General features: G+C 49.3%; 2 protein-coding genes across 2 annotated transcripts in view; one reads left to right on the forward strand and one right to left on the reverse strand.

Moving 5' to 3' along the window:
- Positions 1 to 27038, reverse strand: part of LOC137417537 (fibulin-1) — a 185830-nt gene that overhangs the window by 59360 nt on the left and 99432 nt on the right. The window contains exon 10 of the mRNA XM_068103466.2: positions 2118 to 2255. Coding sequence (XP_067959567.2) covers positions 2118 to 2255 — 138 coding nt within the window. The remainder of the gene's footprint in view (positions 1 to 2117; positions 2256 to 27038) is intronic.
- LOC144889603 (uncharacterized) lies at positions 4426 to 7235 on the forward strand. The gene is made up of 2 exons (XM_078770481.1): positions 4426 to 4830; positions 4896 to 7235. Exons 1-2 carry the CDS (start codon positions 4810 to 4812, stop codon positions 6897 to 6899), a joined length of 2025 nt encoding a protein of 674 aa, XP_078626607.1. The 5' UTR covers positions 4426 to 4809; the 3' UTR covers positions 6900 to 7235.

Consider the following 27038-nt stretch of genomic DNA (forward strand, 5'->3'; position numbering starts at 1 on the left):
CGACCACGTCCACGTGGACCTGGTGGGTCCCCTGCCCCCATCGCAGGGGTTCACCCACCTGCTCACCATGGTGGACAGGACCACCAGGTGGCCGGAGGCCGTGCCCCTCGCCTCCACCACCACCGCCGACGTGGCGCAGGCGTTCATCGCCACCTGGGTCGTGCGCTTCGGCGCACCGGAGGACATCTCGTCCGACCGCGGCCCACAGTTCACGTCCGAACTTTGGGGCGCGGTCGCCCGCTCGTTGGGGGTCACGCTGCACCGCACCACGGCCTACCACCCCCAAGCCAACGGGTTGTGCGAGCGGTTTCACCGCTCCATGAAGGCCGCACTCATGGCCGGCCTTCAGGACAACGGTTGGACCGACCGACTGCCGTGGGTCCTTTTGGGCCTCCGCACGGCCCCCAAGGAGGACCTCTGGGCGTCCGCCGCCGAGCTCGTCTACGGCCAGCCGCTCCGCGTCCCGGGCGAGTTCGTGCCCGACGCTACCAGTCCCTGGTCCGCCGCACACCAGCGATCAGACCTCCAGGAGGCCGCCCGCCGATTTGCCCCCGTGCCAACGTCCCGCCACGGTGGCCCCCAGTCCTAAGTCCCCCCGGCGCTTCGCACAGTGGAGTACGTCTTTGTGCGTCATGACGCGCACCGGGGGCCACCCCGGCCGCGGTACGACGGGCCCTTCCGGGTCCTGCGACGGGGCGACAAGTTCTTTGTCGTCGACGTTGGCGGCCGGTCGGACCGGATCTCTGTGGACCGCCTCAAACCGGCGCACATGGACGTCGACCGACCACCATGGTTGGCCCTTCCTCTGCGGCGAGGCCGCCCCCCGTCCACAGTTCCCCCCGCTCGACCACCCACCACCACGTCGGACCCCTCCCCACGACCCTCCAGGGGTCGCTTCGGCCGGGTCATCCGGACCCCCCTTAAATTGACCCTGCCGGTGCAGGTCGATTCTGGAGGGGCGTGTGTAGCGGTTACCGCTGGATGTACACAATCGCCTTGCACCGGCCAGAACACGGCCAGACGCGCCTCTCCCGGGCATGCCCGGACTCACTGTTCCCGGGCACGCCCGAACCTCCCGGGCACGCCCGGTCTCGTCTTTCCCGGGCATGCCCGCTCTCGCCTTTCCAGGGCTCGCCCAGAGTGTCCAGGCATGCCCGCTATCGCCTTTCCAGGGCTCGCCCAGCGCGTCCGGGCATGCCCGCTATCGCCTTTCCAGGGCTCGCCCAGAGCGTCCGGGCATGCCCGCTCTCGCCTTTCCAGTGCTCGTCCAGAGCGCCCGGGCACGCACAGCCTCGACTTGCCAGGCCGCAGCCAAACACGCCCGGGCAGGTCCAGACTCGCCTTTCCAAGGCTCGCCCTTGACACCCGGGCATGCCCGGTATAGCTTTTGCCGGGCAAACTTCCCGACATAAATGTGTATATATATTGCTGCCCGATAAACGGGCTTTTGTCAGAATACCTGAGCTGTTTTGTTTTCAATAAAGCAACTCGGACGAATTCCGTCTTTGGTCGCGTCACTTCTTTCGACTCGCGTTGGAGCGCAGCTCCTTCAGTATAAGTGAGCGGACAGACAAACAAACACAGAAACCGGAGTGATCAACATACTTGTCAAAAAAATTTTTTTTGCCAAGTAACAAACAAACGGACTCAAATGCAATACCCTCTCCTCTGGCGAGGGTACCTACATAATCATTGTTTTTATATATTTATTGTCATAGAAGGACCTATTAAACAGCTCTATACACCTTAGCATGGCGCCGTTTAGAAACATGGGAGTTCTTCCTGATTATTCGTAATTAATTAGCCTAATCAACTCAGGAGATCACAACGATCATTTCGGTTCGATCACAACGATTAGAACTCCACAAAAATATGACACACACACACACACACACACACACACACACACACACACACACACACACGCACACACACACACACACACCTCAATATTCTGTGAGTCCAGATTAAAATCCTATACATTAATATTGTTCCTGTAAAAACGATGATGTCTTCTATTGTCTTTGTTCAAGCCACTCCATGAGCCTCCAATCACCGTTAAAAAAAAAAAAAACGTATACTATTCACCATGAATAATTCACCCTCGGAGGCCTTACCGATGCAGGCTCCCATAGCATCCTGCAGGAAGCCATCTGCACACTGCTCCTTGGGACGGCAACGGAAGGATCCCGGGATGTTCTGGCACCGAAACCCCGAACCACAGGAGTGCGTCTTTGCTTCACACTCGTTTATGTCTGAAACAAAGTACGAAATTACCAACAAGGAATATAACAAGGAGCATTGGCGCAGGAGGAGGCCATAAGGCACATCAAGCCGACACAATCATGCCAACTTCTTTATAATCCCCCATTTCTATGACCTCCAGATACTAATGCAACTTAATTTTAAAACGATCTACTGACCTAACTTTTACTGTCACTACTTTTGCAAGGAGACCATTCCATGCATTCACCACTCTCTGAGTGAAACACCCCTCATCCCAACTCTCCTCTTCCTCACTTTCAGGCTATGTCCCCTGGTCCCATCGCTGCTTATTTTGCTGAGAAACTCTTGTGCACTTATTTTGTCTCTGCCCGTTGTTATCTTAAGTTTCTCATAGTTTAGCCAAGAAAGGTAGGCCCAAAATCAATCCAGTTGCTCGATGATGAACCCTCTCGATGGCGGCTACCTCCTTCTTGAGTTGTGGTGACCAAAACTGCACACGATATTCTCGATGGGGTCCTCACAAAATTCTCTACAATGTTGAAACCATTTCTATTGATTTATAATTTATCCCCGATGACGACAACCTAAAACCCCATTTGCTTTACAAATACCTACCTTGCAGTATCCTGTCTGTTTATCTCCCCTATCTATTACCACCCCTATATCCTTCTTGTACAAAGTTTGATTTAAATCCGTTCAGCTGTTCTCATGTATCACATTTTTACCTGACATGACCTCTGACCTCTTGACGCTGAAATATAATCAGTCCGAGAAATATAATCAGGTCTTTGCATCATAACATGTACTTGTACCAAGTTTGGTCAAACTCACTTCACTGGTTCACAAGTTAGCGCAGTAACACAATATTTTTTACCGAACGGGACCTCTGACCTCTGACATTTGACCTTTTACCGAATGGATTTATCTTTACATCATTATACAGTACATACATGTACCAAGTTTGACTTGGTTCCCTTCAGCCGTTCTTAAGTTATCGTGGTAATGAAAACCTATTACAGACTCTGACCTTTGACCTCTTGACCCCAAACACTAATCAGTTAATCTTTACATCATAGTACATACTTTATCCCATTTTGATTTAAATCCCTCCAGCCGTTTTCAAGTTATCGTGGTAACGAAATCCTATCATGGATGGACAACCCGAAACCATGATGTCTGTCAGTTGTCATCGTCTGCGGAGGCAAAACAATACATACATATATACATATGTATGTATATACATATATATATATATATAATATATATATATATATTTTTATATATATATATATATATATATATTGTGAGAAACCCCCCGGTGAAACCACCTTTGTTCTCACCCAAATGAGTGCCCCGCCCACCACTGACGTAACCTCCTTGGAGCCTCACGCGATTGGGAGGCGAGTCGGGACGTGATTGGTGGAGGGTCAGAGAGCGCGGCCGCCATCTCATGATACGGACGCAGCTCGGGGGTTCGAGGCCTCGAGGCGAGGGAACTTTCGTTACGCCTCACGACAGCGAGTTGTGCTGATCGTTTATAGTTATGGATTGTACGAGTGAGTGATTCCGGAAGAGAACGAGTGATTCCCGGAGATCGTAGATTGGAACTGTGAGTCCTATATTGCCTGCTTCGTGTTGGAGCTCCTGGCCGACCGTTCCTGGCGGCCTTGTGTGGTATTCCATCCTGGTATCCTTCGAGTCCCGGAGCTCGTCGATTGGAGCCGCGAGGATCTTACCTGCGTCTTGTTGGAGCGTCTGTGGCCGACCGTTCCTGCAGGCTTGTGCAGCCTATTCCATTTGTTACCTTTCATGGTTTTTGTGATCGAGCCAATAAAGCATCGTGCCTTACCCCTAGAAGGCCGATTAAAACACAATTGTGTTGATTACGTCTCTTTTGTCCACTCCGTGGATTACTTGAAGCCCGGACATTCACGTCCGTATTCCGTGCTGGGAACATTTACCAGGCGGGATCGCGACAAATGGGTTGCTCGTCCTAGGATCATTCAAGTAAGAGCCATTCGATTGAGACGGGAATTCTGCAGTGGACGACATCTTCTGGCATCTGTTCATCGCCTTCTCACCAGCGGACGCCGTCTGGGAGGAACTTTCTTGCCGTAGGACGCTGTCTTGGGCAGAGAAGTGAATAGCCTCGGATCCCTCCAAACAACCGACAAAGAATAAGCGAATAGCCTCGGATCCCTCCAAACAACCGAAAAAAAAAAAAAAAACGTGAGTATTTGTACGTGGTATTTTTCTCATTGGCAATTTGATGTGCGGGTGATATTGCGTAGTTGTGTCGTATTTCCCCAACAGAGCGTTGTGTTTGAGCGTTGTGTTTGAGGTTGTGTTTTGTGCCTGGTCGTATGATAACTCGTAGCCAAGCTATGTCGACCAGGGAAGTGAGAGTTCAACCTGATCATGTTGACAGTCACGTGGGTGGCGAGGTGAGCGACGCAAGCAGCCTTGACCCGGGCACTCAACCCGAGATGTTAGGAAGCGATCCCATCATGACTAAATGCATGCGTTCGCCCTTCTGGACCGGGCTGACTCCGGTTCAACAACTTGACATGTATAACAGGGAGAATGACAGGGCAGAGGCAGAGCGTGCGGCAGCAGCAGAGAGAGAGCGTGCAGCAGCAGAGAGAGAGCATGCGGCAGCAGAGGGAGAGCGTGCGGCAGCAGCAGAGAGAGAGCGTGCAGCAGCAGAGGGAGAGCGTGCGGCAGCAGAGAGAGAGCATGCGGCAGCAGAGAGAGAGCGTGCGGCAGCAGCAGAGGGAGAGCGTGCGGCAGCAGCGAGAGAGCATGCGGCAGCAGAAGCTGAACGCGTCAGAGAGCATGAGTTGCGAATGTTGACTGAACGACTGCGGGCAGAGGGGTCTGCTGCAAGAGTCCCGGAAACTGTTCATGTTCGTTTGCCGGACTGGACGGGAGACACGAAGCCAGAAGCGTATCTGGAGATGGCGGAGAAGTTGTTGGCTGCCGGTGGCATTGATGAGAGCTTGTGGGTCGGCCATCTTGTGAGCCATCTATCTGAGAAGGCGAGGGAGGTATATGCGAGGATGGCAACCGAGGACGCAAACAAATACAGGGCATTGAAGGCCGAGATTTTGAATGCCTATGCGGTGTCCGCATGTATTTATAGGAGAAATTTTTTCAGCTGGACTCGTGAGTCCAGTCAAACCTATGAGGAACATTCGCGGGCCTTGTTGGAACAGCTGCAGAGATGGTTCAAGGGGAGAAAGGTGGAGTTACCTCAAGCGGTTGCGGAACTCCTGGTGCGTTACCGTATCGATCAACAGCTTCCGCCTGACTTAGCATTGTTTCTTGTCGACAAAGACACTGTTTCCTTGGCAGACTGCGTCAACCTTATTGATAAACATGTTTTGGCGTGCAAAATGCTGCAAGTCACGCAGTCGCTTCGTAAGACGGAGGAGTCTGCGATCAAGACCGCCCCCCGTCTGCCCGGCGGCTGGATCGAGGGGAAGGGTTCTCCGATGACCTCCACTGGGGGCGCTCGCGAGCCGCAGACCAGGGCAGGGCCCTGGTGCGATTTCTGCAAACGCGTGGGGCACGGTGAAAACCGCTGTTTCTCTAATCCCGCCAGTCCGGCCTACCGAGGCAACCCTCCTGTTAAGTCGGAGGGAGATCAGTGGAACTCATCCGCCGGGCCCTCGCACACGACGGTGGCATCGGTGACCGAGGTCACTGCCACCGGGGCTAATTCCATTCATCCACTGCATCAGGAGTATTCAGGGACAGCCTTAGTGGGTGGCCCCGATTCGATGCTGAAGTTTGAGACCAAATACCTTCGGGATACTGGGGCGACACGGTGTGTTCTCCGGGTGGGGGTAGTTCCGGCCTCTCAGATGCGTTATACCGGCGAGTATACCCTCCTTCGGGGCATTGACCGGGTTCTTGGCCGGTACCCCCTTGCCCTCCTCGAGGTCCGGAGTGACATTTTTAAGGGTCCAGTGACCTGTGTGGTAGTACCCTACTACCCTATACCCGGGGTCTCCTTGCTGATTGGCAATGATGCCATAGCCAGGGAGGAGTCATTGACTCTGACCTGTGGGGGGGTCCCTAGAGCCCAGAGTAAACAGGCGGAGAGAGTGGCGGAGTCAGACATATCTTCACTCTGGCCCGAGGAGCCTAGCGCCTCGACTCCAGTTTCCGACGGTGACGTTGCGTCAGCTGAAGTCCACCCGAGCCTCCCGTCAAGCCAACCTCAGGTGCCGTGCTCCTCAGGGACCGCTCCCGCCATGTCGCGATTCAGCAGGAACGCTAATGCTAAGGTATATGTGGGAAACCTGGGCAATGGAGCAGCGAGAGCCGAGCTAGGGAGGGTCTTCGGGCATTACGGACCACTCCGCAACGTATGGGTTGCTCGGAACCCACCTGGATTCGCAGTTGTTGAGTTTGAAGATCCACGAGATGCTGAAGATTCGGTCAGAGCCCTTGATGGAAGGTTAATTTGCGGATCGCGGGTGTGCGTCGAGATGTCGAATGGCATGTCGCGGCGGCCTCGTTTCAGACGCCCTTTGGTCCGCAGGCCGTTCGACCCGAAAGATCGATGTTACCAGTGCGGTGAAAGGGGTCATTACGCATATGACTGTCGTTCTCGACACCGGAGGAGAACCCGCCGCTCTAGGTCTCGGTCCGTTTCCCTCCTGTAAATGTTTCCCCACCTTGAGTTTGGCTCCCTTGTTTCTCTATTGTGCTTTGGGTGAAGTGTAACTCTTGTGGGGTAGATGTTAATGGGGTGTATGGTGTTTAATATTGTGTGTGAAAAAAAAAACAAAACTGGTTCATTGTTTACCCTGTTAACGCCTGTTAATTGCCTGTTGCGTTAATAAGTGCGTTATTGTTGCGTTATTGTGTTGCGCCATTGCGTTGCGTTGTATTGTTGCGTTGTTTCGTTATTGTTGTTAACAAGTGTTAGTAATTGTTAATTGCGTTAATTGCCTGTTAGCAATTCCCGCCATCATCTTGCCATGTGATTTGCACCTACTACAAATACTGGTTTTAAAAACGCCGTCTATTCGACGGGGTTTTTACTTAGGGGGGGAGGACTGTGAGAAACCCCCCGGTGAAACCACCTTTGTTCTCACCCAAATGAGTGCCCCGCCCACCACTGACGTAACCTCCTTGGAGCCTCACGCGATTGGGAGGCGAGTCGGGACGTGATTGGTGGAGGGTCAGAGAGCGCGGCCGCCATCTCATGATACGGACGCAGCTCGGGGGTTCGAGGCCTCGAGGCGAGGGAACTTTCGTTACGCCTCACGACAGCGAGTTGTGCTGATCGTTTATAGTTATGGATTGTACGAGTGAGTGATTCCGGAAGAGAACGAGTGATTCCCGGAGATCGTAGATTGGAACTGTGAGTCCTATATTGCCTGCTTCGTGTTGGAGCTCCTGGCCGACCGTTCCTGGCGGCCTTGTGTGGTATTCCATCCTGGTATCCTTCGAGTCCCGGAGCTCGTCGATTGGAGCCGCGAGGATCTTACCTGCGTCTTGTTGGAGCGTCTGTGGCCGACCGTTCCTGCAGGCTTGTGCAGCCTATTCCATTTGTTACCTTTCATGGTTTTTGTGATCGAGCCAATAAAGCATCGTGCCTTACCCCTAGAAGGCCGATTAAAACACAATTGTGTTGATTACGTCTCTTTTGTCCACTCCGTGGATTACTTGAAGCCCGGACATTCACGTCCGTATTCCGTGCTGGGAACATTTACCAGGCGGGATCGCGACAATATATACATACATCATAGTACAATATATATATATATATATATACATACATCATAGTACAATATATATATATATATATATATATATATACATCATAGTACAATATATATATATTGTACTATGATGGTGGTGAGGGTGCGGGAGTTCATGATGTTGTGGGATTCAAGTGATGCAGTGGTAAAGAATGCTCTCCCAGAGAAGAAGGGAAGTCGGAAGTGGAATGCAAGAGCAGAGGTGGACGAGATGGAGGAGCGGTTGCAACAGGAGGAGGTCATGGGGATGGTACAGCATGGGAAGCATGGCTTGGGGTGGATGGAGCATGAGCGATGGGGAAAGGCATGTGTGAAAGAGAGGAGGAAGATGGTTGAGAGGGAGTTGAGAAGAAAGGAAGAGGAGGGGAGATATGTGAAAGCAGTCGGTCAGGCACAGCAAGGTGCTTGGACTAAGTGGGAAGGTGTGCGGGTGAGGATATTGAAGTGGCAAGAGATTTGGAGGATGGAGCCAATATTGTTGAATTTCCTGTTGTGGGCAACGTATGATGTGCTTCCGTCACCAGTAAACTTGAGATTGTGGGGGTTGTTGCAGGAGGAGAGATGTTATTTGTGTGGAGGTGTGGGAACGGTGCAGCATGCACTGAGTGCATGCTCAGTAGCATTGGCAGCAGGAAGATACAGGTGGCGACATGATCAGGTGCTGGCGGTAGTGGTGCAGATGGTGCAACAAGAGGTGCTGAGATCGAGAGAGAGAAGAGTGGAGAAGGAGACTGATGGGGGAGAGGTGTGGTTTGTCAAAGAGGGCCAAGTGGAAAGAGGTGGAAAGAGGAGGAGGTGGAAAGCAAGAGGGCTGGCTGTCAGATGCTTGTGATTGGCAGGTGGTGGCAGAGCTAAAGCCACAATTGGTATTCCCAGAGGAGATCTGTGTGACAAGGTTGCGGCCTGACATTGTCATTTGGTCAAGTGCAACAAGACAGGTCATCTTAGGGGAGTTGTCGGTACCTTGGGAAGAGAACATGGAGGAGGTGCACGAGAGGAAGAGAGGAAAGTACAGTGAGCTGGAGGCAGAGTGCCGGGAGAAGGGTTGGCGCGTTTCGTGTCAGCCATTTGAGGTGGGGTGTAGAGGGTATATTGGCAATTCCTTTTCTGCATTTCTTGCTAGGCTGGGAGTGTGTGGGACAGAAGGAAGGAGGATGTGAGACAAGGTGGCCCAGGTTGCCTTGAAAGGCTCATTTTGGATATGGAGGAAGTTTATGGAGGCACAACGAACGGTGTAGGTTGGTTGTGTGTGGGTTTTTTTTTTTTTTTTTTTTGTGAGCATTATTACTTCTTATTTTGTGTATATGAGTGAGTGGGTGAGGGTGTGTGTTTTTGCAAGAATTAATTTTTGCATGAGTGTGTGTTTTTGTGTGTTGAGTGGTGTATGATGTAAGTGTAGGTGGTTGTTTGGTTGGTGTTCTGTATGTATGTGTGTGTATGGGTGTGTATGTGTGTGTATGAATGATCTGGTGTGTTTTGTTGGTGAGTGGTGAAGGGTATAAAGGTGGGTGTTTGAGTGTTCCACCATGTTTGTTTGGTGCTGTGGATTCTGGATGTGGAGGTGGTGTTGTTGTTGTCGTTGTTGTTGTTGTTGTTGTTGTTGTTGTTGTTGTTCGCACCGGCTGGGGGTGGGGGTATGTACGCATCCAGATGCAGTTGCTGCATGTGGATGTGTACGTGCCCCTGCTGGCCCACCTTAGATGACCGTATCGAGGTTGAAGGGCCGAAACGGGATGATGCTGAGGACCTCGACTGAGGACCCGGTCAGTGCGGCACACTTGTGACCAGGTGTGTTTTGAACTTATATATATATAAATATATATAAATATAAATAAATATAAATATATATAAATATAAATATATATATATATATATATATATATATATAAATATAAATGTATATACACAAAGATATAAATATAAATAAATATATATAAATAAATATAAATATAAATATATATATACATAGATATAAATATATATAAATATAAATAAATATATATAAATATAAATATATATAAATATATATAAATATAAATATATATAAACATATATAAATATAAATATATATATACATAGATATAAATATATATAAATATAAATAAATATATATAAATATATATAAATATAAATATATAAATACATAGATATAAATATATATAAATATAAATAAATATATATAAATATAAATATATATAAATATATATATTGTTGCGGATATGAGGATTGCATTTTTTTGATTGTGTGTATTGTAGTGGTAAATTGTTGTGTAACATTGGTTGGATATGGCCCCTCCTGCCCCCAGAGTTGTGTAAAGGTAAAAAGGGCGTCCCGGTAGTTATTCCATGAAACACCACATTGCAGGACCCGATAAAACCCTTGTTCAGTAGCTTATATCTTATTATGTGTTTTAGAGTAAGGCCTTGTCTTCCATTAAAATAATACTCCATTGCACCGAATCAATTAAGAATAGCTCCCCTTCAATAATTCCATTTCCCAGCCAAACTCTCCATCTGCGGGTAAAGCAGTTCACAAGCGTGGGGCTATAGTGAATATGTGCTCCGTGCTCTGTTTGAACAGGAGGGGCCGGGTCGCCCGGGAGAGGCAAGCCCAGGGCGCGCCACGAAGGGCGGGGCTGTTCAGCCCCATGCCCAAATAAGGAAACAAGCCCGGGGCGTGCCGTCGGCGCCATGCCCAAATAAGGAGACAAGCCCGTGGGATTACCATCCAAGGTCACGAAACAGAGCACGGGGGAGAGGGCATGTCAGTCCCGCGCTGGAGAGAAGTGAGAGGTAGGGAATACGAGCTGAGCGGCGTGGAGAGGGACACGACAAAGAAAGGGTCCAAGAGAAAGCAGAGGAACTTTTACGAACGAGTTGCAAAGAGATACGGCAGATGAGTCCAGCCCCGTTTCAACCAGCCGCGTGAAGCCCTGACGGGGCAGCGAGTGACCCTGCCGGCGTGCACTGTAAAGCCGAATACCAGGAGCTGCGGGCGTGCGCTGTAAAGCGGGTTTCAAGGAGCTGCCGGCTCCCCGCTTCCCGCCCGGAGTGGACCTGCTCGCTGTGCCCTGTGATCCCACCTGCTCATCCTTTCCAGCCATTCCTGCCTGCAAGTTCCCCATTTGCGTACGCGAGTTTGTTTTGTTCGTGCTGTCCCGGGTAGTAACTAAGTCTGTATAAGCTAGTAATTTTCACTGTGTCACCTGCGTTTTCATGTCCGCTGTAAATACCCGTGACTGCTCTTTTTGCTTATGTGTGTAAATAATAATAAACCCCGTTACTCTTCTGTACATCTTCTTCTTCCTCTTTGCATTCGTCGTCTTAGTCTTTTCCCCATTGAATATCTGTGGCGCGATACGGCCAACGTTTGGGTGAATCGGGTTTAGTCGGGGAACAACTGTTCGGTCGCGGAGCCTCCGCTCGGCAAATATAACATCCTTAACCGCATACCGTAACAATATATATAAATATATATAAATATAAATATATATAAATATATATAAATATAAATATATATATACATAGATACAAATATAAATAAATATATATAAATATATATATAAATATATTGTTACAGACGCGGTCGTGGATGTTGGTTTACCGAGCGGTTTGGTATGACCGCGTCTGCACAGTTTACCCGATTATACTCGAACGTTGGCCGAGTCGCGCTACGCTAAATCAATTGAGGAAAGGACACAACGGCTGGGTTAAAATGACACGACACCAGGGGTACAGTTCTCAAGACCTCCGGAGGAGGTTATAATATTTCGGAACGTTAGATTACAAGGACGAGAGAGACAGCATAGGAAGGTAGGCACTTAAATACGGTCTTATAGTAGCCCCGACAGACGACAGATAAACGGGACAAGACTGACTCACACCGGGATTGATGGCAAGGAAGGGCAGGTAGTCGAGGCTCAAGGTGCACCTTGGCTCAGGGGCAGAATCGACCCGGTCCGGTCCAGAGATGCGGGAGGTCTCTCAGCGCTCGGAGGTGGCGACTGGTTCTCTTTACTTCAAGCTCGGGGCGCATCTCACATCACGTCCGGTAAGTCGCTGCGTATATCCAGCGGGGAGTGACACGCCCTCGGCTCGTTAGCTCCGCCCCAGATGGAATCGGCCCGTTGCTTCTTATTGGGTGCGGGGGGTTACCGGGCTCCGCCCTTGACGAGGGGCCGACAGTCAGCCCCTTCGTGGTAACCCCGTCGGCGCACATGGGCAATGGCGGCTAACCAAGCCGGTGTGAGGACGCACACTCCCCGCGCGCTGTTGTTGTAGTTGTTGTTGTTGCATGAGGAAGATGGGAGGAGGTATGGGGAGGTCCTAAACTCACTACTGGTGCCATACAATCACATTCTGGTGCAACGAAGAGTCAGAATTAATGGAAACGAGTCCTTGACTGACATAGACTAAGAATAACTAGCAAGAGGTCCTATAGTTGTCTACGTGAGATGCGGTGAACCTGGGCACGACAGTTAATGGGGGAAAAAGGGGAAGGTCGGTTCTACAGAGTGTTGTTTACAGACAATGGGACTAGGGAATGGGGGATTGGGGATAGTTGGGGAGTATTGGGGAAATAGGGGAATATTTACAAGCGGATATGGAGGCCAAATCCCATATCCGAATCAATATATAAATACAAATATATTGTTACGGACATGGCTAGGATGTTGTTTGCCGAGCGGATGGCCGCCGCGCCCGAACAGTTACCCCGACTAACCCGATTCCTGAACGTTGGCCAAAATCGCGCCACAGATATTCAATGGGGAAAAGACTAAAACGAAGGATGTAAAGAAGAAAGAAAGACAAAGGGTAAGAAATACCAATATAATTTATTTCTATTTGCACCCAAAAGTAACCAAGGAGAAGGAAGGATAATAAAATAATTTACAGAAGAATCAAAGAGACACAGTGAAAATCGCTAGCTTATCTAAACAGGCTTAATTAATACCCAGGGACAAGACACACAGAACAAACTCACGTACACGAATGGGGAAATTGCAGGCAGGAATGACAGGAGGTCGGTGGCTGGAGGGGGAGGAAGGCACGGAGCTGGCTGGAGCTTGATCCCGCACGGGACGTCGGGCTGGACCTCGACGGCCGCCGATGCCACCGATCCTGTCGTGTGCGCGGGGTAACGGGTCAGAGCTGCTTGGTGGAGCCAACGCCGCTGGTGGGGGGTCTGGCGTGACGGGTTCTCTCTCCCTCTCTCACAAACTCCAGGACTCTTTCTCTCTTTGCTTCGCTTCGCCCCTTCTCTCCTCTCTCTTTCTTAGTCCAACCCAGTCCAACAACTTCCTCTCTTGCTTGGTCCAACTCTTAGTCCCACTCAGTCCAACTCTTAGTCCAACAACAACTTCCAGGCTTTCGCGCGCGCTCTATATAGCGCCTCAGGCGATCAAGCCGCTGGTGTCCAGGACACGCCCATCGGTGAGCTCGCCTCAGCCCTGATTGGTCGGCACGGCCCTCTGGCTCCGCCCTTGATGACGATGGGCGGGCACGCCCAGGAGTCGGCAGCTCCTCCCCCTTCTTCTCCAAGCCGACCTCATGGCGAATGGAGTCGCGGAGGGAACAGTTGGCAATTGTTGGAAGGGGAATGTGAATGAAAGGGGATCTACTCTTATTTCACTTGGTGCAATGGAGTATTTAAATTAATGGGAGACACAGCCTTACACTAATACACATAATAAGGATATAACTATTGAACAGGGATATATGGTGTCCTTCATGTATGCTTTATGGAATTAACTACGGGAACGCCCTTTGACCTTGATACACAGACTGGAGGCAGGAGGGTCCAGAATACAGCAATAAAAAACACAATAAAAAACACAATCCTCATATCCACAACATTGCACCCTCCTCCTCTTAGGCACGTCCCGGGCCTCTTACCTTAACTTTTAGTGTGGCACGTAGGTGTAGTTCCCTCTACATTTAACCTGACCCTGAGTGCGACAGTTTTAAAACATAAATAAATATGTCCCGCTGCTCCATTGCACCCTGCCTAACAGATTCACGCCCACAGCTAACCGAATTGCGGAATGGTCTTCAAACTATACATTTACGGTGGGGGCGCATTATTTACAATGACTTTACTTTTATTTACAAAACGTAACCCAGGACCTGTGATCGTTCTTTGGGGGGGGTGGGGGGGGAGACAGTCTGCCCTGCATCGATGCACCATGAAAGCACCCAAAAACGCACCAATACACCCTCAAGCACCAATCGGTGCACAGTCATCATAGTTCATAAAAATCACCAAACAACCCCTAACCCTGCTGGTGGTCTCTTGCTCTTCGGCTCCCTCTGCTGGCTATTTGCTTTCTTCCAGTTGGTGTCATCTTCTTTGCTGGCGGCCTATTTGCAATAATAAAATGCACCCAACGTGTCCATTTTTATTTATTTATGGCCCACAGGGCCGACTAGTGTGGTTCACCTGTGGGGCATAGGTGCCCTGTGACCAAGGTCCGCCAGCAAGATCTCGGGCCTTCATGGCCGGTTCCAGCAGAGGGGCCATGCCCCAACCCATGGGGTCCATAAGTGGTGCTCAGCCACACACATGTGGTCCATAATGTGGTGCATCGATGCAGACAGCTGGTTCTGGGAGTTCCGGGCACACAATGGCGGACTCCCGCATGCTCCCCTCGGCGCCCAGTGGTGCACAGTCCTCATGTGGGAGACAAAAGGGGGAAAACACAGATGAGCGAGGGGTAAGGTCACAAGGGTACACATCAAACAAGGCAATGCAAGGCGAAGTGCGTACGGAGAGCGAAGTGAGAAAAGCTCGTCCCTACCGTACGGCACCCCCCCCTGTCACCTACTCTACCCTTGCCCTTACCCCATATTTACAACATCTACACATTACAAATTCGTCACTACTATCACGTCTCCCCCATATTTCCCCTATACCAAATTCGTTCCCACAATCCCTCTAATCAAAATTTGCCATCACCCAATTCATCATCAATCCTCATAAGGAGGGAGAGATGGAACATCAGCACAATGTCACACCCACGTCATGATGCGTCTCACATTCCAAACAATTTGCACAATAAAAATAACAAAAACATGGCATGGTGTGGAGTCCTGTCACCTCAGGTGAGTGGATGCAGATGGTGCAAGGAGATTCTTAATCCTACCTATCCTCTAAATGACATTAACACACTTTTACACTACCCGGGGTCTTTCCCTGCAAAACCATTGGCAATCTTACTCTATGTGGTTTTAAAAACCAAATTCCCATTGACCAAACTGTGGTGCTTCTCAATTTGGGGTCTCACTCCCCCGATGCAACTCCCTGTGCCCTTGCACAATTTCAGGACTGGGGCGTGTAGCTCTCCCAGCATGCCTACCCACCTGCACACCTCCACCACTGTAGTTGCCTCCGAGCTTACCTGCTCCTCACCTAACCTATCTAATTGGGGAAGGCCCCTCCTGTCTCTGTCACCCCTTGGTGCCCTCTGGCACTGGGCTACCCGGGTCCGTCCTCCGGATCCTCGGGCCCCATCCACAACAACTACTACCGGCTCCCAGAGCCCACCTGCGGCCTCACCTGGCCGACATCCTCACAGTGGTGGAGTGCCCAAACCAACTACACACACTAACAGGCTACACGCCCAGCCATTTCCACGTCACTAATGCACCCATCCAATTACCATTCTTCCACCACGCACCACAGATGCCAATATCCAACCACAATTTACCTGTACCCTCTACCTAATTCTTACACTAACCTCCCCGGGTATTCGTGATGGGGTCCATCCTCCTTTCCCCCATCCACACCTTCGCACCATCCACTCCACTCCACAGTTTCCACCATACTCACTCCACGACCATCCATTCCATACTCCATATATTCCACACTCCATGTCTTCCACACAACCATTCTCCATACACCTGTCGTTGCACACCTGTGCAATCACACCTGGTGCCACCTGCACCCTCCTTCCTTCCTGGACCATTTGGGTCAACACACTCACATCACTATCACTCAAACACTGCTCCATACACCTGTTCAGTTGCACACCTGTGCAATCTCAATCGTTCCTTACTCACTGCTCCATACACTTCCACGCTCAATACACTTTCGATCCTCAAACACTCGGCATCATCTCATCTAACTACTCCCCTCTGGAACTTGCACTTCCCAGTCGTCCCTTTAAACTATTGCGCTCCCTCGTCATTATCATCCAAACTAATCTACCTGCGTCCCCACTACAGGTATCATTGTCACTACCTAACCTTAACGTTACCTAAGGTCAATCTTTTCTAGATCCCTACACACTATATCCTAACCCTCCCGGGCTAGTTTTCACTGCCAACCCCATAACCTAGTGCGCCTTTGCCCCCGGTGTGAGATGGCAGAGTTGCCATCCCATCACATCGGGTATCTCTCACTATAAATTTTGCTCACCTAATTTCAGCCAATTAAAAATTTGCCAATCACTAATAATCATCTGCCAATCATCACTCTGCCAATCCTTTGCCAATCATCAAATTTTGTTTTTCTAATTTCGGGTCCAAAACACTATCCTCGTCACACGTCTACTGACTAGTGCCTCTCGGTGCGCCAATTCATCTCCAAAGCTCGGCTTCGCAAAGCCGAGCAATGAATGCGGGTTGCTTGGTGCCGGCGGCTGGATGCGTCCGGCATTCGGTGCAGGGACGGGGGCTTACCCGGGCCGAGATCCCACGCGCCATCTCGGCACGGAGCCGTCCAATGGCACGATTTCGACCTGCCGGAACGCCTCAACCACAAAGGGTTGTCGTGACGACCCTTCCTACAGGGCCGCCCGCTCCGCTTAGTGGAGCACGGACGCGGCCGTTCAAAGCGCGGCCCGGCGTGGATCTCGCACGGTGGTTCTTCCGAAACCGCCGCGGATCCCCGCAGCACACAAAGCTGCCCGGTTCGCATCGAAGGCCCGATTCGGCTATACGTCGCACTAACTGCTAACCCGGTTACCGTCGATGCTCCATTCGCATGCTTACACCCCGCAGCCCGTTCCTTGCTCATATATCCAGGCGTCTCCATGCTCTTTGTCATTGCACCTTCCCTGGCACACCCAGGTACACTCATTCCGCTTACAGACTTTGTCACACACCTGACCACCGCACACCTTTGCACACACTCGTCGTTCGCACACCTCACCAACACACCTCTTCGCGCCCCCTCCTCGGTCACTTCCTCTGTGACAACCACAGGTGTGCTCTCACTTGCACACCCAACCACGTGCCTCACTACCAATTCCAGTGTGCATTCCCACACACGCTCTACCATTCCAGGTGTGCATCCCTCCATTCCAGGTGTACATCCTCTCTCACCTGCCACAACCAACTCACGCTCCGTGTCACTCTTACCACTTTCACCACCACTCTTGACAGCGCACTCTTTCCTCATGCACTCCTCTGTTACACACCTTTCTCACGCATCCTCTTGCGCACACTCTCCCGTTACACCCTCCGTAACACTCACCACAGGTGTGCATTCTCCCTTACTCTTGACAGCGCACTCTTTCCTCATGCACCCGTCCATTACACACCTTTCTCGCGCATCTTCTTGCGCACACTCTCCCGTTACACCCTCTGTAACACTCCCCATCCCGCGCTTCCATGTGCCCCCTCGCATCCGCGCTATGACCAACTCACTCTTTTTTTTTTTTTTTTTTTTTTTTTTTTGTATACAAGGTCGAGGCTCGTGAAAGAGCGAACATTAATCACACAGAAAGACAAACCGACACATAAAACATATAACATAGGGAGCGGTAGACAAGATGGGGAGAGAGGGGGAAGGACACAAACACAACATTTGAGAGCAGGGACCGAGAGACATGGAGACATCGAGAGATCTGAGAGAGGGCGAGGGCTTTGGGGGGGGGGGGCGTGGGAAGGGGGCGGTGGGAGAGGTATAAAACATATGGACACTGCCAGGACTTCCAGGAAAGAAGTTGGAATTTCAAACAAGGTGGATCTGGGGTGAATTAGCGGGGGTAGAAAAGCTCAAGGTTTTGGATGGGGGAAGATAAGAGATGGTGGTGAACAGCTGTTTTAAAGACCTGGAGGGAGGAGTGGGATTGAAGGGAGTGAGGGAGTTTGTTCCAGAGGCGGGAGAAAAGAGGAATGAAAGAGTGAAGGTGAGCAGAGAGCCGAGATTTCGGCAGTTTAACCATCAGAGGGTTGCTGGCAGATCTTGTGCGACCTGTAGGAATATTTGGGGGACAGAGCACAGAGAGAGCTGGGGGTGCAAGGCCGGAGAGGAGTCGGTAGAAGACAGAAAGACCACCTACCTGCCTGCGGTGAGTGAGTGAAAGGCCCTCAGAGATAGCTTCATCGCGGGAGATTCCAATAATTCTGAAAGCTTTGGTTTCAACAGCGTGAAGCCGAGCTAGGTGTGAGGCAGGAGCACCGGCCCATAGGGAGAACAGTATTCCATTGAGCTGCGGATGAAAGCCTTGTATGTGGTGAGGAGCTCAGGTGTGCCGAGGAAGGACTTTGCACGACGGAGGATGCCCAGTCGGCGACTGGCTTTGGAGGCCAGCTTGGAAATGTGGTTTTCCCAAGAAAGATCATGGCAGATAGTGAGACCCAAAATCTTGAGCGACAGAACTTCTTGGAGAGGATTGTTGAGAAAGTAGATGGGAGGGTTGTCCAGTCGATCTTTTCGGAGAGACATAGTAAGAGTGTGAGATTTGTCAGGATTGAAAGACATGTTCCACTTGTTTGACCAGTCTGTGATTTTGTCCAGGTCTTCAGAGAGTGAGGAGGCAGCAGACTGCCGATCTGAGGGAAGAGGAATGGAGCGGCAGAGAGTGGAGTCATCAGCAAAGAGATAGAGAGGATTTTCGAGAGAGTCAGAGAGATCATTGATGAAGACCAGAAAAAGCACGGGGCCCAGAACACTGCCTTGGGGAACTCCAGCCTGAACAGGAAGAGGAGATGAGAGAAACCCATTCAGGGCCACACGTTGACGACGACTAGAGAGGAAGTCCGCCAGCCATGCGTGGAGATTTCCATGGATACCAAAGGAGGAGAGTTTGGTGAGCAGAGCGGGGTGCCAGACCGTGTCGAAGGCACGTGATATGTCGAGGGAGACAGCTCTAATTTCCTGTTTGGCATTGAGGACCTCCATCCATTGTTGAGACAGCAGAAGCAGCATGTCCAGAGTAGAGTGACCTGGTCTGAAACCAAATTGATGATCAGAGATCAAGCCATTGGAGAAGAGGAAAGATTTCATATCCGAAGCAATGATGGATTCCATGACTTTGCTGATAATTGGGAGAAGGCTGATTGGTCTGTAGTTGCTAGGATCTGTTTTTGCACCTTTTTTGTGCAAAGCGGTGATGTTGGCTGATTTCCAAGCAGATGGCAGTTGACCTTGAGCAAAAGAGAGGGTGAAGAGAACAGAGAGAGGGTGAGATAGAGCAGCAGAGCAGGATTTTAGGACCCGTGGGCTGATGCCGTCGGGTCCAGTTGCAGAATCAGAGTCGAGGGTTGACAGAAACTTTTCCACCTTGTCAGGAGGAAAGGACACGGAGTCCAGGAGCAGCAGGGTACGACTGGGTATGGTGGGTACAGAGAGGGATGGGTTTGGGACACAAGATTTAGAGGCAAACACAGAGTTGAGGCATTCAGCTTTTTCACGTGCGGAGTCAGCTGTGTAGCCGTTTGAGGTAAGGGAGGGGATGGAGGGGGAACAAACACCAGAAACGGATTTGACCAGACGCCACCAGGATTTGGAAGAGGGAGACAGATAAGAGAGTTCGGTCTTGAGAACGGAGAGATATTGTTTCCTGGCTCTCCTGAGGGTGGACACACACTTGTTTCGGGCTTTGTGAAAGGAAATGAGATTTCCTTCCGTTGGATTTGCTTTCCAGGAGACGAAGGCAAGTTGTTTCTGGGCAACAGCCTCACCACAAGATTCCGTGTACCATGGACGGGAGGAAGGGTATGACAACTGAAGACGAGATGGGATAAATCTGTGCATGAGAGAGAGCAATTTACTTTGGAAGAATTCCCAGGATGAGTTGATGTCAGAGGTGGTAGAGATGGGAGACCAGTCCAGATGATTGATGGCTGCTTGAAGACCGTGCCAGTTGGCCTGAGTGAAATGCCAGACTCGTCGACGCTGAGCAGGCTCCCTGAGGATGGTCAGAGAGATGTCCACTTTAACAAGGACATGATCAGATGATCCGATCGGAGCAGAAGAAGAGCAGCAGACATTTTCAGGGAAGTTAGTCATAACCAAGTCCAGAAGAGAAGATGTTCCGTTGACTGAGATCCGGGTCGGGAAATTGACAGATTGTGTCAGTCCCAGTGAGTCGCAGAAGTCCTTTGCTGAGGAGCCATGGCTGGTGAGAGAGGTACCCACACCCAGCCAACTGGCATGATGACAGTTGAAATCACCACATATGAGGAAGAGAGAGTTGGGATGAGTAGATAGAAGTTGGTCCATATCATCAGACAGCGAGATGTAGATGGAGTCATCACTGTTTGGTGGACGGTACAACACACATATGAACAAGAGGTGGGAGCGAAGGGGAAGCCGTAGCCAGAGGTATTCCTGGGGGTGAGGTGGAGAGAGTGCAGTGCAGGGCGAGTGAGGAAGAGAGTTTTTGATAAAGATAGCAACCCCGCCTCCAGGACGAGGCTCAGGTCTATCATACCGGAGGAGGGAGTAGCCCGGGAGAGATACTATGGAATCAGAGACATCATAAAGGAGGAAAGTTTCTGTTAAGCAGATCACGTCTGGTTTGACAGAAGCAACCTGTATGGAGAGATCAGTTAAGTTTGAACGAAGGCCCCGGATGTTTGAGGTCCATACCGTTAATGAAGAGGAAGGGGGAGCATCAGATACAGAACAGGGGGGAGGAGGGGTAGGGTAAGATGTGGAAGAGGTGGAAGAGGTAGGGAGAGCTGTTGAAGGTGTGTCAGAGATTTCAGAATAGCTCGGAGAAAGGGAAGGATGGGGCGGACAAAAGGTTTGATGGTGATTGGGTGAGCCACAATGAGGTGTTATTTGAGGAGGGGGAAGAGCGAGGCAGAAGGTTGGGGGAGATGGAGGTGAGAGTTTGAAGGGGGAAGAAGCGGGGAGGACGCTTTGAGGAGGGGGAGTGAGAGGGGGGAAATTGAGAAGCAATGAGGGTGGGGAGATTTGAAGGGGAGGGGTGAGGGGGAAGTTTGGGAGGGAAGGGGCAAGGGGAGGGATTTGAAAGGGATGGGATATGGGGGAGATTTGGAGGGGAGGGGTGAGGCAGGAGTCTAGGAGGGGAGGGGCGAGGGGGCGTCTTGGCGGGGAGGAGTGAGGGGGTCGTTTAGGAGGGAGGGGGCAAGGGGGGAGATTTGAAAGGGATGGGTGATGGGGAAGATTTGGAGGGGAGGGGTGATGGGGAAGATTTGGAGGGGAGGGGTTATGGGGAAGATTTGGAGGGGAGGGGTGAGATTGGATTTTTGAAAGTGTACGATTTATGGGAAACGAACATTTATTGCAAAATGAGTTGCTTGTGACCTTCGAGTTAAAAATACGTTTAAGGACGCTGGATGGAGGATGGAGTGCAGGAGAGTTTAGGGAATGTAGAAAAAAGGCACTATAGGAGATGGATATTTTTTTTGGGATGAATTGATTTGGTGAGCAAGTCGAAAGCAGCCTTTTAAAGAAGAAGAACTCACACTCACTCTCGACAGCACACTCACTCCTCGGGACGCGCTTTTTCCTCACACACCCCAGAGTCGGACATTCTCGCACACCTCCTCTCTCGCACACCATACCTGTCGCACACTTCACCAACGGCCTCTCACGAACACCCGGGTCCACATCAACCCCCAAGCCGACTGAAGCTCCCCTCACATCATATACATTTCCGAATATATCGCCACTCACCTTGGCACCTCGTCTCCGCACCTCCTTCGCCACCTGCAAACTCTTTATTTGGTTAGCGAGCACACCATCACGATTTGAGCACCGACCTTGTACATATTCCATCACCTCCTCCTTTATCTCCCTCTTAATTTCCCTCCGTCTCTTCTTAATTTCACTCACCCCCTCTGCCACTTCCTCTAACTTTTGCTCCACCTCTTTTATTTCCCGGTGCGTCTCTTCAATTTCGTCCTCTAAGGCCACCTTGACAGTTTCTATGTGCGTCCTCACCTCCCGGTCCTTTGTCTCCATTGCTTCTGTCACCTCGTCCAACCTCGTTGTCAGTCCCTCACGTACCATCTGACATTCCCTCTTCGTCACTATCAAGTCATTTTTGAGTTATTTTTGTGTCGCTTTTAACCCTCCTAGTACCGCAGTGTTCCTTTGTACCTGCTCCACTAACTCCGTCTGTCCCACCGTCAGCTGTTCCACCTCCTGCGTCAGGTCCTCTATGCCCCCCCTGTAACCTAGCTGTATTATTCCTCACCTCTTTCTCCATACACTTCTCACCTCGCTTTACCTCCTCGCGTACCCCCGAGACCTCCTCGCTTACACCTCGTCGTATTTCCTCTTTCATCTCCTCCATCTCTTTTGTGGATGCCGCCCTCATCTGTCCCAATTCATCCCTCTGAGCATCCAATTTACCTTCCAACCCGATTTTCACCTCCTCTATCTGGTTCCCCATCCGTTTGATTTCCCGGGTGGATTGCCCCCCTATCTCCCGCAATTTGCCTTCCATCCTATCTTCTAGCCCCGTTAACCCATTCTTTACCTCTTTTATCCCGTTGTCTAACCCTTCAAATTTATTGTCCAACCCCTTAAATTTGCTGTCTATCTTCCCAATTTGGGCACTGGTTCCCCTCGCTTCATCCCTCATTGCCCCCAATTGCTCACTATCAGCCCTCATTCTGTTTTCCATTCGTTCCATACTGTCGTTTTTTTCTGCATTTCCACCATGAATTGGGCCATGAAGGCTTGCATTTGAACCACGCCCATTGGTTCCATGGCCGTGGCCCCCTCAACCACGTGTGAGCCGCCATTTTGTGTACCTGACACCTCCTCAACCACCTCCTCATTGCTCTCCTCCACTTCTTCCCTGTGGTCCTGGGTTACCCCTAACCCCTCTTCTAGCTCACCCACCTGCATCCGATCACCTTGACTAGCCATGGCGCGATTTCAAATTTCGGGTTTTTTTAAAACAAAACAAATTTCGGCAGCTCGTAATTTTGAGCGCGTTAAGCGCGCTTCAGGTCCAATCCCGCTCCAGACACCAATTGTTACGGACACGGCTAGGATGTTGTTTGCCGAGCGGATGGCCGCCACGCCCGAACAGTTACCCCGACTAACCCGATTCCTGAATGTTGGCCAAAATCGCGCCACAGATATTCAATGGGGAAAAGACTAAAACGAAGGATGTAAAGAAGAAAGAAAGACAAAGGGTAAGAAATACCAATATAATTTATTTCTATTTACACCCAAAAGTAACCAAGGAGAAGGAAGGATAATAAAATAATTTACAGAAGAATCAAAGAGACACAGTGAAAATCGCTAGCTTATCTAAACAGGCTTAATTAATACCCAGGGACATGACACACAGAACAAACTCACGTACACGAATGGGGAAATTGCAGGCAGGAATGACAGGAGGTCGGTGGCTGGAGGGGGAGGAAGGCACGGAGCTGGCTGGAGCTTGATCCCGCATGGGACGTCGGGCTGGACCTCGACGGCCGCCGATGCCACCGATCCTGTCGTGTGCACGGGGTAACGGGTCGGAGCTGCTTGGTGGAGCCAACGCCGCTGGTGGGGGGTCTGGCGTGACGGGTTCTCTCTCCCTCTCTCACAAACTCCAGGACTCTTTCTCTCTTTGCTTCGCTTCGCCCCTTCTCTCCTCTCTCTTTCTTAGTCCAACCCAGTCCAACAACTTCCTCTCTGGCTTGGTCCAACTCTTAGTCCCACTCAGTCCATCTCTTAGTCCAACAACAACTTCCAGGCTTTCGCGCGCGCTCTATATAGCGCCTCAGGCGATCAAGCCGCTGGTGTCCAGGACACGCCCATCGGTGAGCTCGCCTCGGCCCTGATTGGTCGGCACGGCCCTCTGGCTCCGCCCTTGATGACGATGGGCGGGCACGCCCAGGAGTCGGCAGCTCCTCCCCAGTCTTCTCCAAGCCGACCTCGTGGCGAATGGAGTCGCGGAGGGAACAGTTGGCAATTGTTGGAAGGGGAATGTGAATGAAAGGGGATCTACTCTTATTTCACTTGGTGCAATGGAGTATTTAAATTAATGGGAGACACAGCCTTACACTAATACACATAATAAGGATATAACTATTGAACAGGGATATATGGTGTCCTTCGTGTATGCTTTATGGAATTAACTACGGGAACGCCCTTTGACCTTTACACACAGACTGGAGGCAGGAGGGTCCAGAATACAGCAATAAAAAACACAATAAAAAACACAATCCTCATATCCACAACAATATATATACATAGATATAAATATATATAAATATAAATAAATATATATAAATATATATAAATATAAATATAAATAAATATATATAAATATAAATATATATAAATATATAAAAATATAAATATATATAAATATATATAAATATAAATATACATATACATAGATATAAATATATATAAATATAAATAAATATATATAAATCTATCTATAATTCCAGTAATCTCTGTCTGTACGTTTGTTTGTCTGTGACCGCTGTTTCTCGACAACCACGGGTCCGATATACTTTTAACTTGCCAGGTATATTGCTGGGGACCCGAGGATGTGCCTTTTCAAGGTTTCATATTAATCGGACAATTACTTACCGAGCTATGTCCAAAAAACGATTCAACCAATCAGAGAGCAGCGAACGATCGCGTGTGCCGGCGTTGCGAATGGACCAAACCATTCCATGTAAATAGAGGGGGGGGTTCTGTGGTCGTTGCGAATGGACGAAACCATTTCATGTAAATAGAGGGGGGGGATTGTCACTGTACTCGCAAGCCGTTCGCCGTTCGCTTTGGCGTTGCGAATGGACCAAACCATTTCATGTAAATAGAGGGGGGGGGATATAATTTTAGATAGATATATAGTACGGGCATATATATAGTACGGGCATGCCCTAGTATATATAAATATAAATATATATATACATATATACACAAAGAATTAAGTTAAGCACCCCTACACAACGAATTAAGGTAAGCACCCCCTAATATATATTCTTTGTGTATATGTATACATTGGCATATATTCTAAGGTATGTGAGATCAAATAATGATTGGTATGACATTAGTTATTGACGTTATTGACGTTATTGACGTCACTTACACGTTATTGACATTACACGTTATTGACGTTATTGACGTTATTGACGTTATTGACGCAAAGATCGCTAGAGGTCTTCTCAGAACAATGACTGTACGTTAGAAAACATAAACGTCATCCACACTGTCCGTGATGGACCTATAGCTCCATACTTAAATTGAGGTGAAAATATGCCTAAAATTCCCAAAAAATTTCACCTTAAATTATGCAGAATAAAATATTGAAAACGGCATGATTGTTATGTTTTTATGTGACCATAATATCACTTCTCCAGAAAATATAGCAATATCATGGGTATATTACACTGTTTTGACGACAACAAACTTGTAATGTGCGAGGTTGTAAAAAAACGGGGGGGGGGGGTGCTTAACTTAATTCTTTGTGTATATATACATATAGTGCCTTTGGGCTTCATGAAAAGCGCTATACAAAATAAATGAATTATTATTACTAGGGCATGCCCGTACGTGGGTGCAATGCCCGTACGTGGGTACGTGGGTACGTGGGTGCGAGTACGGTGACAATCCCCCCCCTCTATTTACATGAAATGGTTTGGTCCATGAAATGTTTTGGTCCATTCGCAACGCCAAAGCGAACGGCGAACGGCTTGCGAGTACAGTGACAATCCCCCCCCTCTATTTACATGAAATGGTTTGGTCCATTCGCAACGACCACAGAACCCCCCCCCCCCCCCCTCTATTTACATGAAATGGTTTGGTCCATTCGCAACGCCAAAGCGAACGGCGAACGGCTAAATCGCCATAGCTCGGTAACTACTTGTCCGATTAATTTCAAACCTTGAAAAGGCACATCCTCGGGTCCCCAGCAATATACCTGGCAAGTTTAAAGTATATCGGACCCGTGGTTGTCGAGAAACAGCGGTCACAGACATACAAACATACAAACATACAAACATACACACAGAGATTACTGGAATTATAGATAGATTATTATTATCTCTTCAGAGTCCTCTCTTCAGAATATGCGGCCCCCGTCCTTTACAAGCTTCACTGGCTCCCCATCTCCCAGAGAATCCAGTACAAAATCCTCCTCTTGACCTACAAAGCCTTCCATAACCTGGCCCCATCCTACCTGACTGACCTCCTCTCCAGACACACTCCCACCCGCAACCTCCGCTCTGCTGGTACCAACCTCCTGACCCCCCCCCCCCCCCATGCGGACCAAATTCAGATCCTGGGGGGACAGGGCCTTCTCCATCGCTGCTCCCACCCTCTGGAACTCACTACCTCACACCATCAGAGACTCCTCCTCACTCACCACATTCAAAACATCACTCAAGACACACCTGTTCAACACTGCATTCAACATTTAACCCACAGCATTTAACCCCTGACTATCTTCTCTCCTTCTCCCTCCTTTGTGCTTTGAATATTTCCCTATTGATTCTTCTTTTTTTGCAATTGTTTTTATGTTTTGCTATGTATTATGTTTTGCATTATATCCATTATATCCAACCCCCGCTTGCGGGGAAAAATGGCCTCTAAAGGTGGTTGGTTTTTTTATGCATTATGTTTTGCACTCTGTCAAAGCGTCTTTGGGCTTCCTGAAAAGCGCTATATAAAATAAATGCATTATTATTATTATTATTATTATTACATAGATATAAATATATATAAATATAAAGAAATATATATAAATATATATAAATATATATAAATATAAATATATATATACATAGATATATATAAATATAAATATATATAAATAGATATAAATATAAATATATATAAATATATATAAATATAATAAACATAGATATAAAT

The sequence above is a fragment of the Myxine glutinosa genome, chromosome 1 (assembly GCF_964187855.1).
Source record: "Myxine glutinosa chromosome 1, kmMyxGlut1.1, whole genome shotgun sequence".
NCBI lineage: Eukaryota > Metazoa > Chordata > Myxini > Myxiniformes > Myxinidae > Myxine > Myxine glutinosa.

Excerpts from the sequence above, each read along its gene's own strand:
- LOC144889603 (XM_078770481.1), top strand. The coding sequence starts at position 4,810 with ATGACAGGGCAGAGGCAGAGC. Across the intron at positions 4,831-4,895 it reads TGACAGGGCAGAGGCAGAGC|CGTGCGGCAGCAGCAGAGAG; the intron begins GTGCGGCAGCAG and ends GCAGAGGGAGAG.